Source organism: Macrobrachium nipponense, chromosome 2 (assembly GCF_015104395.2).
Source record: "Macrobrachium nipponense isolate FS-2020 chromosome 2, ASM1510439v2, whole genome shotgun sequence".
In the NCBI taxonomy this organism is placed as follows: domain Eukaryota; kingdom Metazoa; phylum Arthropoda; class Malacostraca; order Decapoda; family Palaemonidae; genus Macrobrachium; species Macrobrachium nipponense.
The window spans coordinates 32,479,741-32,493,163 of record NC_087201.1 but is presented as its reverse complement, the minus strand read 5'-3'; the positions used below and the strand labels follow the sequence as shown (position 1 = coordinate 32,493,163).

Sequence of the window (13,423 nt, the reverse complement as noted above, 5' to 3'; positions counted from 1 at the left end):
TATTGTACACAATGATTTTTAATCTGCCTAGAAGTACAAAGCAATTTCTTTTAGATATTTTAAACAGTTTTTGGCTTTCAGGAACTTTGCCAGTCTTGAAAGATACCAATCATTGTTGCTGTTTTAAAACCTTTTAAAGATTCCTACCTTCCTAAGAACTATAGGCCAGTTGCTCTAACTAGTTGTGTTAGGAAGATATATGAGAGGATAGTCAATGCTCGACTTGTGTGGTATTTGGAGTCAAAGAATCTTTCATCTAACAGACAGTTAGATAAAAGTTTGGCTTTAGGAAAAATAGAAGTACTTCTGACCCTTTGATGCTCCTTACTCAGGAGATACAGAATGCTTTTGTCATACAAAACCAGACTATTGCAGTGTTCTTTGACCTAGAAAAAGCCTATGATACTACCTGGCGAGGGGGTATCCTTATGCAACTTGTTGATTGGGGTATTGTGGGTAATATGTTCTATTGTTTTAAAGATTTTTTGTTGGAACGTTACCTAAAAGTAAGAGTGGGCTCTTACATTTCTTCTGCTTACCCTCAAGAAGAAGGACCTCAGGGAACCGTCCTTAGTAGAACACATGTTAATGTAGCTGTCTACGGTCTACTAGAACAAGTTTCTGTCGGGGTGCATGGTCTGGCCTTTGCTGATGATTATGCAGTTCCACTAAGGATAGTTGGTAGCTGTAATTAAGATACGTAGTCTGTCTTGCCTTACGTCTCATTACGTATACAATATGAATACGGATTAATACCAGTATGGGTAAACATTAAACAAATGTGTATCACAAGAAAGCACTTTATAACATAAATTGTACAACAATTGTTAATTATTACAATTATATATTTACATGGTAGTCAGTGAGATATCACACAAGTATATTATAATTACAACTTTTTTCTGAGAAAATTGATTTTGTCATTAAAATACTAGTATCTGTACAAAAGGCACATTTGACCTCAAATTGTATTTAAGATTCAAAACCTGATATTAAATAACAATTATCCTATATGTATTACATTATAGTAAGAAAGCGCTAATATAAAATTTATATGTACTTACATACCTGCACTACGCATTGCAATATTTTTTATAACAGTTTGTTTAAACAATAAATTTCCAGTGCAAGTTGAGGATGTAGATGATAATACTGTCAGTTCATTAACTTTTAGATACTAGCAATAATACTGACTTACATTTTGGGAATAACAACCATTGCTTATATTTGCTTTGTTTTCATGCTTGAATTTGGGTGACAAAGCCTCACATTTAATCCCAAACATTTTTCGTACAATCTGTGCCTTAAAACTCTGCCATGAAACAATAACGAACACTGTGGCAAATATATGTATGGTACAGTACTGGCAAGCTGATCCATGTCACAAACACAATGACAAGTCAAATGTTCTTGTACCGAGTAGTCAATTTTCTCTAGATATGAAAAGAAATGCACAAAATTTTGCTACATTTAGTGATCAAAACAGAAGTTCACATGTCCTAAATGCACAGACACAATTATGAGAATCACTCAGTATTAGACTTTTCTGTGATACAGAGATGCTGAAAGAGATGTCTTCATTACATACCATCTTCATCAAAAACATATGTGAAATAGTAAAATGTGCAAGTGAAAGAATAATGAATACAATGTACAAGTACTGGCAAACTGAACCTTTCATAGTCTCTTAATTATATGAACTGCCATATACAGTAATGACCACAGGTACATTGTTTGCCAACAATTGACAATTGCATATCAAAGCATCAATGCATAGTGGAAAAAGTGAATTTACAACTGTCAAGAATTCTTAAATTTAAAGAATTAAATATATAAACAAATCATTATTTACAGGGCAGTGCTCTCATGATGACGATTATACAGTACTATAAGCAATAATCACATAATTACATTTTTATATAAAGGATAGTGGACTTTTTACATTTTATCCAAGGACAAAACAAAAAAAAAAGTTCAAAGGAAATTCCTATGCGGTTAAATTACCAATGTGTTACTGAATTCATTTTATGTAGCACAGCAAACTTGAGCACCTTAGTTACCTATGAAAAATTTGACATTAAAAAAAGCACTCGCCTCCATGCATACTGTATTCTTATATGGATTATTAAAGGAGGCTTGAAAGTACTTGTACACTAAAATTTTGTTGTTCTATTTTTCATTTATAAAAGAAAATTTTCTGGATAATGTTGTCAAAACTATTTATCAATAGTTCGGTGGGGAAAATTGTAAGGGTAATAACGACAGTATTTAAGGGCAATGATAATGATTGTACAAAAACGCTCACCAAACTGTAGTAATACTACTGACATAAAACTTTAAGTTTCTGAATATTTGCACACAACTGTGCTAGGGCAATAACAGAACTGCAATAGCATTATCCTCCTGCATGCAGTTACAATGCACTGATAAAACTTCCCCATACACCAAAATTATGTATGGTGTTACCGATAATTACTAACTACAAGTAATCACGACTGTATGTGATAAAATGATTTTTTTCCTTAAATTATACTGATAGTATTGTATACCCTATTAAATTATCACTGATATGGTGAACTTGAACTAGGACTTGAACCTGATACTTTGATAAATTCTGGGACTCAAAACTGTGAGGAAATCAATAGCCTAGTTCATCAGTCAAAATAATTTGGGTATGGGATTTCAGTATATGCTGCACAGAAATTGCAAAATAATGAGCTAGGTATTAAATACTGGTCAGGTCTGTCCTAAAAATCAAGAGCCTTGAAATGCTTGGTGCTTAGAAGTTTGCCAATGCAAATGTTTTCTTGGTTTTGAGAAATACAGTTCCTGGTATACATACTGAATAAATTTTCATTTAAATAAAATTAATTTTTTACCTCGCTACAGAAACATTAAAGACCACCTGTCTGACATCGAGTAACATTTGTCATAAAGGTAGTCTTAAATATTTTTATCTTCTGTTATATAAATCTTCAAGATCACCTTCAAGACACGTTACTTACTTAAAGCTTTGATATAGACTTTCATTATGATGATATGCATTTTAAACGAGCATTGACCTTAGGCAATTACAGTGTAACAAATATAACTGACCTGAAATTAATGTATTTCAGGCACATACAGCACATCATTTTATATAAATGTTATAGGGCACTTCTTATAAGTATTGCTGTCTGGGACGTCCAGTTTTAACCTTGACCTGTGGGTTGCTTGGGGTGGAGCCTCTTATGTTTGCTGGCATGTCCCGAGGACCAGCCGGCTTCTTTGGTATAGGAGTTGGGTATTCTGAAAGAAAAAATCATTTTTTTTTTCAAGACTGTTTTACCTCTACAGGATTGATAATTGGAAATATATTTGGCATATATTACTACATATAAAAAATTTTGAGTGCAGCGATCTATATTGTGCTGCAATTTCAGCTTAAAAGTTACAATACATTGTACGAAATTAAACTGATACTTACTGTAGTCTTGTACTACTTGGGAGAAAACATTGATGTTTGACCCTGAGCTTGCACTCTTCTGAATGTTCCGAGTACCAGAAGTAGGAGAGTTTGGTGTTATATTGCCTGCTGGGCCATTAGTAGAATTTCCGGAGTTTCCACTTTCATTGTCGGATTTTTCCCCTCGTTGACTCAAATAAGACTTAAAATTAGCAGCAACTGACTTTGAATTAATTTTTAGTTTGCCAAGAGCTTTCACTAAGGGTTTTGGAGAAGTTGATGATGATATAATTTCTTTTTGTTGCTCCTTTGATCGGAAGTCCTTTTCTTCTTTCACTTCCTTGGGAGTTGGAGGAGAAAAGGCAGATTTAGGAGATGATGGTATTTGGGGCACTACCTGCTTGTTTACATTAGTCCTCCATTTTTTGAAAAGGTTGGGCTTTGTAAACTTATGAAAAATACCCTCATCATCTGAGGTATCAGTACTGCTTTCTAAAACTACAGCTTCCTCATTTTTATCTTGATTATTTACAGCAGTAACATTAGATATTACGTTATTCTCATTGCTATTTGGTGATGGTCTCTGAATAGGTACTGTGTCTGGCACTGATTGAATAGGGTTTGTGGCTGAATCTCGTGGTGCTGTGTTTTGTGATGGGCCTGGTGGTGATTGGTAAGGTGAAGACGATGATGATGATGCTGAAGACAATGGGTTCTGTGAAGGTTGCTGACATGTTTGATGATGAGCTGAAGATGCTGACTTGGATAACACTGGTTTAGGTGGAGGTGGTTGTACATAAGGTGTGTGGTGACATGGTGGAGCAGGAGGTGAGATGTAATTATGTGGCATAATTGGTGGTGGGTCTGAGTACTGATATGCAGCTGCTGTTTTTGCTGGTATGGCAGGTGGAAGATCATCATCACATACTGTCCAACTCTGTTGAAGAAAAAGCCTTCTATTACAAAAAAGTACTGAAAACCAATCTTAATATTTTCATATTTTTCATAATAGTGCACAAAATCAGTATCATATAATTAGTGTTATAGGAAAAAAACTAAAATAAAAAAAAACTGAATATAAAAATAAGCTTTTAAATGTCAAATATACAATTAAAACAACATGCACACAATTTAATGCTGTCATTGCATTAATTATTATTGTATATTTTTATTCTAATGCAGTTTAACTAGACTAGTAAGTCATTTCTGAAGTCATAAGGCAGGCCAAAAGACTTATTTTTAAATGAAAACTGGAAATTTAAATGAGCAGTTGAAGATGCTGGAAACTTATAAAAAATAAAATATCTAAAATAGCAGAAATCGGCGTAGCTGAGACTTGAGTGTTGCCGAAAATACCTTTGGTAATATGACTGTTGTGGGCTGTGGTAGGTGGGGCTTTCACACATCTTAATTTGAGCATTAATATACTATGTACAAGATTTTTGGAAATACTATGTACAAGATTTTTAGAAAACCATATTAAGGAAAATATTTAAAAGATATTTTTCAACAAAAGCAGCTATGAGTTCCTAACAAGACATAGAAAGTAGGAGCTATTACAGTCATTGTTTATGAAGGTCATCAGGAAAAACTTAACTCTGAAGGAAGCATTGATTTTATGTTGTAAGTGACTACAGTCTACAGAAAATATAAATGCCTAAACTGCACAGCTAAACGATGATCTTGTTTGATATTGGTGTGCTTACAATATATTTTTGAAGAGTACGTACATATAAATAATCAATATCTATGCATGTGTTGAGGACATACTTACAAGAGGGTCAAATAGCTAATACGTACTACATTAAAATTTATGGGGCTATCTGACCTTTTTACCGTAAGCTCTAATTTCTAAGGTAGTACTACTGTACTATACAAATGTGACTTGGTGATCTAATTGCATTACTATACATATAATAAAAATTTGCTTTCCTTATGTTAACAGGAAGTCTTCTTGGATCAATAATTTAGTAAAAGAATTATATCTGTTACATTCCCATTTTAATTTTTTTTTTTTTTTTTTTTTTTTTTTTGTGGGGGGGGGCAGTGGGGGACAATTTCAGTTTGTCTTCATTTAAAAGACTAATAGAGTTGCATCAACTTTCCTTTGAAGCCATTTCTTCATCTCAGAAAACAATCCTTCCATAATGTACAGAGAATGTTCTGCTTTTACTATCCTACTTGTTAGGTAGAAAACAAAATTTCAATTTTTGTCTACATAATCTAACTCTTTCTTCACTGATTTTGGCAGTTCCTTCTGTCATATATAAAAAAATCCATTTGTGAAAGAATAGTCAAAAATACACAGACCCTGTTCAGAATGGAGATAGTTTTTTCTGTTCATCAGGAAATCTTCTAAAACTTGGTTGATCTTTAAAATTTATCTTCATTCATCTAATGACAAAAATACTTTCACTTTAGAAAAGGCATCTTTTCAGTTTTACTCATTGGTCTTTCAGGGAAGCCCAATCCTCAGCACCACCTTAAGTGGATTCTCTTGTTGTGCACAGACTGAGTAATTCTGTGTTATGGATTCCATCCCAGCTGTCACTCTGCTTAGGTATAAACACCAACACCTCCGTTTACCCTGATTCATAACTGACAAGAATGCTCATCTTTCAGACATAATGGCAAAAGCCTCAAGAAACATGAGCTCTTGTAAACTTCATTACAATAGTGATTCAGCGCCTGAACAACGGACTTTCCATCGGGTCAGCTTGAGTTCAGCAATTACATGAACAAGGGCCTCAAAAGTGGACCTACATATTATTGGTGTGTATTATATGTTTGCACCCTCTTAACAGATGCCAACTTTCCATAACTGTCCAGCACTTACTCATTGAATGCCCAAATTGGAATCAACAGAGAGACATCTTGCTGAAGGCAAAGATTTCTCACTTAACAAAATTATTATGTTCCTAAGCAGTCATTTTTTTTAATAAAGTCTAGTGTATGTGTGTGTGTTTTTTTTTTCTCTGGTAAATTCCTGGGAACCACCATGAAACGATCTTATCCTATGCACCCTCTTACATTAGTATAACCACATTAAGGAACAGGTTTAGAGACCAGTTATTCTTTCATCAGATCAAGTATTGTACTCGTTTATGCTTCCATGGGTAGGTCTATTCGAAGCAAAAATTAGGAGGCTGCTGCTGCATGACTCCTTATTTGCTTAAAATTCTAAAACGCAGGGTCAGTCAGATAAAATGTAAAATGTAACTTAAGTAATGCCATCTATCTGCATTATATGTTGCATGTTCATATGAAATATTTGAAGGCAAAAATTTTGATCAGGTCAGTGAAACAATTATGGTATCTAAAAGATGAGCGACGAGTAGACTTGCAAACCTCCTATGATTAATTCGGTTCCCTCAGAGAAATATAAAACCACTGATATTCTTAAACAAGGTAGTTGACTTAAAAACTTGAAGCTCTTGGGATTAATTCTCATTATCTTAAAGTCTGAGAACTTGGGTTTTCCTTAGGACAAGGCATAAATCTATTTTCAAAAGTTAGGCTTTCTAATCAGAGGTACACGTTAGTTATTGGTAAGTTTCCAAGGCTGTGTATGCAGGTTTTACTAGATTGAGTAGTGGTTACTCTGTGGTCTGCTCTCCAATTTTTTTTTTTATTTCATGGTTTACAGTAGGACCATCCTTTATAGGAAGACAGCCTCCTTTGTAAAGTATTTATAAAATTGAATAAAATCTCCACAAATATCAACTCGTTATTTAAAAAGGAGCCTTTTGCTAACTTGATCAGTTGGTCTCTTAAGCCTTGCCAAGTACATAGTTCTAAACAGCACTAAAATGAAATTTGAACCCATTTCATTCTGCAGCAAAATAAATTAGAGCAGCCAAAGAAAGTCACTGCTGCTTGCATGGTTCATCTATAATTGTGGCCTTTGTTTTCAAGTTGCTACAGTATCAGGTTCCTTCTTTCTCTCCTTTCACTGAATCTTTGCTACTGGATACGGTTTATACTTTAAAAACATGCGGATCTTCTAAAGTTTAATCTAGCTAAGCCTTGAAAATGGTAAAATTTACCTTAAGATAAGCTACTCCAGACAATGATTTCCCATAATTAAAACGCTTTGAACAGTTGTCACATGATTTGAATAACATTGTAAAGTACAGTACTTACTAGCCTTTATTTGTGCAAATTTTATAACAAATTACACACAAAATAAATGATTAATGTAAAAATGTAACAAAGGAGTCATGAGGTGACCAATAAGGATACTGTACTGGACAGTGCTCACAAGAGGATATACAATATAAAGCTGCCCTTTACAGCACAATAGGGAGATGTGCATGCAATGCAGTTATTTATCACAGCAAAAGCCCTCCAAAGACAAAGAGCATTCACAAAGGCAACATCCACCCACAATTTTCTTTGCTTATGCACTGCTAAATACTAGTATTTATTCTTGGCAGTCTCATTTAAATTAGTTTAGGTAAGAAACCTAGTTTAACTGAACTAACTTGATAGCATACACTCTCTTATCAAACAAAGTTCTATAATGGAGAGGAAATCTATTATCGTGAAGTGTTGTTGCTTTACAGTAAACTAACTGTCTCTTTGATATGGCTCAATAAATAAACCTAGCCTGCCAGGAAGAAATAATGAATGTTTTGTGTATTTCTGGAAACAAAAGGACAATCTGACATTTCTCACATAATACTGTACTTCTTTGTTAGGCAAGAGTTGATAAAATTCAGAGTGGAATCACATAAAACTGTTACATTCTGTATTAAAAAATAATGGGAACCACCAACTATACATCTGCAATATGTAGTCTCTCATAAAGTTTGTTAGTAGTATGATCAACATGAAGAGTTCACAGAAAACCCTACTAGGCTGCCTGGCTGGCACATACACAGTGGTGTATGTTCATGTAGTATTAGATGAAAAGCAGGAAATTCTAGCCAGCGCCAGCCAAACATCACAGTCAGGACTAGTAGAAGTGATATTTCAGCCCTTCCTGCATAGGACAAGAGAGTTCGTATGTCTCGACAACTCTAATTAGAACATACAAATCTTTCTCAAATGACTATTTTTTTTTAAATTAGGTCTTGGTAACTAAAATATTCATCTTAATTAATAAAAAGGAACTCAATGATCATTTATCCCATAGCCTCTAACCAGCCTGTGCAGATGCATTATAAAAAAGTACTAGTACTGAATTTTTAAAAAATCAAACAATACTTCAATCATAAATTGTGTGACTGAATGAAAAATTAGAAGGAAATTGACTGTCTGAGAAGTATAATTTTCAAATGATTTTAATCTGCATTTAAAACTTAACAAGCTGTACTGTATGTATTGGTAAACTTATGCATCCAAAGGCAGTGAACCCTTATTCTGAAAAATTACTACTGGGCTGAAGCATACTTCATAGTGATTAGGTCTAACCAAACTCATGACAGCAAAGAATTTCGAACATGCTTTAAAGGTCACATATCCTCTTTATAGTACATATATAGAAAAGAGTAATGTTTCAGAATGGGGTTTGTGAAAAAGATTACTACTACCCATGAAAATATCTCACCTGCTTAGCAGTTAGCATTGTTTGCCTATAGTTTTCTGAAGTACTGTTTGCACCTGGAAAAGAAATGAAATGTTATGATGATAAAAAAAAATATAAGCTGAAATTTAACTTAATTTGATACTGGGGATGGGATAATTTCACTCATAAGTTAGACATTACAATATTTACTTATAAACTGGCTCAACACGGATATTTCTATAAATTCCACTTTTTAACCGGTGTTTCATAGTAAGGGTAACAATAGTCCTGACAGCGAACAATCCAAGAAACTTACTTATTCAGCTTTACAAGCGCTCACAAGGAATAAAACTGATTTTAATGATAAGGTAAATGCTAACAAATGCCAGAATCAAATATGCAAGCTTGGCTAAAATTAAAGAAAAAATGGCTGTTTATTAGGGAATACTCTTCCTTATCTGTGACTAAAAAGCTGTTCAACAAAGACCTTTATTAACCCATGTCCATGGAAAGCTACTAACTCCTGCAGCATAAGTTAAAATGGCAAATGACCCAGCAAAGGCTGAAATACACTGGTGCACGCTGATGGGGCTGATAAAGAACAGTTTGATGGATTACAGTTCACAACAGCAAATCCAAAAGAGACAGAATAAGTTTGCTTCAGAAATCAGATGCAAGATATAAGCTTTGATTACATATAATAATAGGAAGCAATAACACACAAAACTGCTACTACAGTGCTCAAGCGGACGTGTAACTGTGACATGAACTCCCGTTTTGCTTGTTGTGCCATCTAAGAAATATTCATTCTTAAGTGAACATTATTAAGATTACACTTTGTCTACCAAATCAAAGTCAAAGACCACTAAAAATGAAATCATTTTAATCCAGAGTAACAAACTCTTACCGAGTACATACACATAATAATACTGTATTACTTATTTCCATAAGTCTCGACTAAAAGAATGAAGACAATACTGTACTAAAATAACCATATTCTACCCTGAAAAGCAAATCACTTGTGGTTAGCAACCATGAAGCCATTCATCATAATGTGTTCTACCACTTCTTGAGCACCTGATTCAACCTGCCTATCCTTTAAGCAGTGCTGAAATTCCCCATATAAATGCTACTGATGGAGTACATACTTGGCACTAATGCAGTACTTGGCCCAACCAAAAAATTGTAACCTCCAGTAATTATGCATAGCTGTATGAAAAAGGCAAGAAAACTGAAGTGTCCAAGTTCTAAAAAAAACAAGAAAATATCATGCAAAGGAAAGCTTCATACAGCTGTGGCTGCTTAAGTATCAGATAACCTAGAACTACATGATTCTTGGACATTAAATGACATATTTGACTCAGACAGAGAAGAAAATCCTTGCATTCAGGATATACAAATAGGATCTCAGTGCAGTCTTCTTCTACGAGAAAAATAATTCTCTGAAAGTTGCCTTCTAATGAACGGCTGGAAAGTAAGAGTAATAAAAACATTCCTTGATTAAAGTATGTGGAGGTACCAATGGAGAACTGATTGAAAGTCAAAAAAGTTGGTTGCAAAGACATAATGCAAACTGATAAAATATACTTCCAAGTTCTTCAATGAAAGCTGTTTAAGAGTTTAAAAACTTTTATGAAGAGTAAAAGCACATAAAGATTTTCCTCGTAAATTAAAGTCAGTAGCCCTTTGGAAACTCTTAATTACATAAATTTTAATCTTGGAAATCCTCTATGCCATATTCCTATGATAATGCCAAGAAAACACAAGAGAGAACTAACACATAGTTCATATAGAATAATGAAACTTTGCTAAATTTTGTTTAAATTTTCATCTAATGATAAATTTTCGACATTTAAGATGTTTGTGGGAAAAAGGTTATCTTTTTTTCTATTGGTTGCCTTTTTTGGTAAAATTGGTACAGAAGATATTTCTATATAACATTTCTGCTTTAAGTTGATTTCTCCTGTAAGTCAGTTTTTCACTGTCAACGGCACTTTAACATTGCTCACAGGGCTATACCTCAAGTTATGGCACTGTAACTTGATGTTAAAACGCTGTAAGTGCCGTTAACTTGATGCTCAATGGCACCGTAAAATGTTGTAAACAGTGCTGAAAAAGCCCTGTAAGATCTATTCGCCATACGTTGGTGGCAGCATAAGTCGAGGAGGCATTGTATATTCAAAGCATGTGTAGGTGTAGCAGTAAGTCTCTGTTGGTATGCAGGTGACCATTGACACAGGAAGGAAGGAAATTAAAACTAGTATTCCCTGGTGTTTTTTGGCCTCATTAACTCCTGTCTGGCGACACGTCGAGTGGCCATATTTTCTGGAACACCAACTTTTGAAAACCAGCTCTGCTGCACTCGTTTATAGTATGGCCTTTATTCCTAATATGCAGGAAAATCCCCACGCTCTCTAAAGCATATTGCACTGATCTGTGCTCTGTTAATCTTTGCAAGATGGATATACCCATCTCCCCCATGTAAATCTCATTACAATTGCTGTACAGTATCTTGTAAACTCTGGCTTTTTCTCCTCATCTATTTAAGTATATTTTAATTTTAATGAGCGAACTCCCAATGGATTTGGGGTAACGGAAAATTTAAGGATTATTAGACTTACGGTGTTCTGTAGCTTTTTGGATGTTTTCATTGTATGGAAGTTTTATTTTATTGTTAAAATCTATTTGTCTGTTGTGGGTGGGACCTCTGTAGTATATTGTATGTATTTGCTTTATTAATAACCTTTTTGATAATGTATGGTGGGTAGAGCAGTTGCATTAGGTGTTGGCGGATCATGTTGAATTCCTTATCTACATACCCATTTGAACATCATCTAATCCCGCTGAGGAATAGGTTGCACCCGACCATGATCTTAATGGAGACATCGTTGTAGCTTAAGAAATGAACACTAGACAAAAGAAGCAAAATGGGTTTCTGAATACTGTGAAAGCATATATGTTCAGTTATCTTATGATTAGCACATCTAGGAATGGCAATTTTCAGTCCTTTCTCATTCTGTTTGAAATTTTATGGTTGGAACTAACGAATTTATTGAAAATTTGTTGAAATCTCCAAAGGTATTACCCCAGTAAGTATATCATCATCTATGTATCTAAGCCAGATCATATTGCGGAGTTTGATGGATGAAAAAATTTCTTTTTCAAAATATTCCATGTATAGGTTTGCTAGAAAGGGTGGTTGGGGGACTGCCTATGCTACAGCCAAATTTTTATTTGATAAAATTATCATTGAAAGAAAACAATTTGTTAGTTACACAGAGGTTGATTAGTTTTAATGTTTTAACAATGCCAAGAGGAAAATGTTTTCATATGGTTGTAACTTCCAAGGTGATCAGGACTTTTGGTAAATAATGACTTGACGTCTAGGCTGAGCAATTTGATGTTATTTGAGGGGATATACTTAAACTTAAATTTTTTTATAAAATCCTCTGCATGTTTAACGTGGGAGGATGAGGTTCCTCCTACATTACACACGTAGAGGATTTTATACAAAAATTTAACAGTTTAAATATCACCTCAAATAACATCAAATTGCTCAGCCTAGATTTCAAGCCATTATTTACCAAAGTCCCAATCATCAACATGTTGCCCTTTCTAAATGGGAAGTTACAACCATATGAAGAACATTTCCTCTTGGCATTAAAAAACAGTTTTAATCAACCTCTGTGTAACTAACAATGTGTTTTCTTTCGATGGTAATTTTTACAAACAGAAATTTGGCTGTAGATATGGGCAGTCCCTTATTCTCCCTTCTAGCAAACCTGTACATGGATTATTTCGAAACAGAAATTTTGTCATCCATCAAACCCCGCAATATGATCAGGCTTAGATAGGTAGATATTTTTACTTACTGGGATAATACCTGGGGAGATTTCAATGAATTTTTCAACAGACTAAATTTAACAGTGCCAACCATAGAATTTAAAACAGAATGGGAATAGGACAGAAAATTGCCATTCCTAGATGTGCTAATCATAAGAGAACAGAACAGATAAGTTTTCACAGTACGTATACTACAGGAAACCCATTTCTTAAGCTATGCCGATGTCTTCATAAAGACCATGGTCAGGTAAAACCTATTCCCAGGGGGCTTAGAATACGTTCAAATGGGTACGTAGACAAAGAATTCAACATGATTTGCCAACACCTAATGCAACTGCTCTACCCACCGTAAATTATCAAAAACGTTATTACCAATAATGCAAATAAAATATTCTACAGAGGTCCTACACACAACAGACAAATAGGTTTAAACAACAAAAACTTCCATACTCTGAAAACATCCAAAAAGCTACAGAACACCTCAGGTCTAATGATCCTTTAATTTTCCATCAGAAGTGCTCATTAATGTACACTCAAATAAATTAATAAATTAGGAGGGGATGCCAGAGTTTACAAGAGTGTACAAGATACCATGGAGCAATTGTAATGAGATTGACATGGGGGAG

The 13,423-nt window shown here is 34.2% G+C and overlaps 1 protein-coding gene across 6 annotated transcripts in view; it reads right to left on the bottom strand.

Annotated features, from left to right (window-relative positions):
• Positions 1 to 784: 784 nt before the first annotated feature.
• The window catches only part of LOC135220511 (serine-rich adhesin for platelets-like), a 297,079-nt gene continuing 284,440 nt past the window's right edge, over positions 785 to 13,423 (bottom strand). For 3 of the 6 annotated variants that reach the window (XM_064257662.1, XM_064257664.1, XM_064257663.1), the window contains 3 exons: positions 8,997 to 9,049; positions 3,467 to 4,382; positions 785 to 3,288 (listed from right to left, as the gene is read on the bottom strand). In XM_064257662.1, the coding sequence (XP_064113732.1) occupies positions 3,161 to 3,288; positions 3,467 to 4,382; positions 8,997 to 9,049 (1,097 nt within the window). In that variant the 3' untranslated portion in view covers positions 785 to 3,160. Of the gene's footprint in view, positions 3,289 to 3,466; positions 4,383 to 8,301; positions 8,430 to 8,996; positions 9,050 to 13,423 lie in introns of those variants that run through there. The other 3 variants (XR_010315717.1, XR_010315719.1, XR_010315718.1) reach the window with 2 other exon arrangements.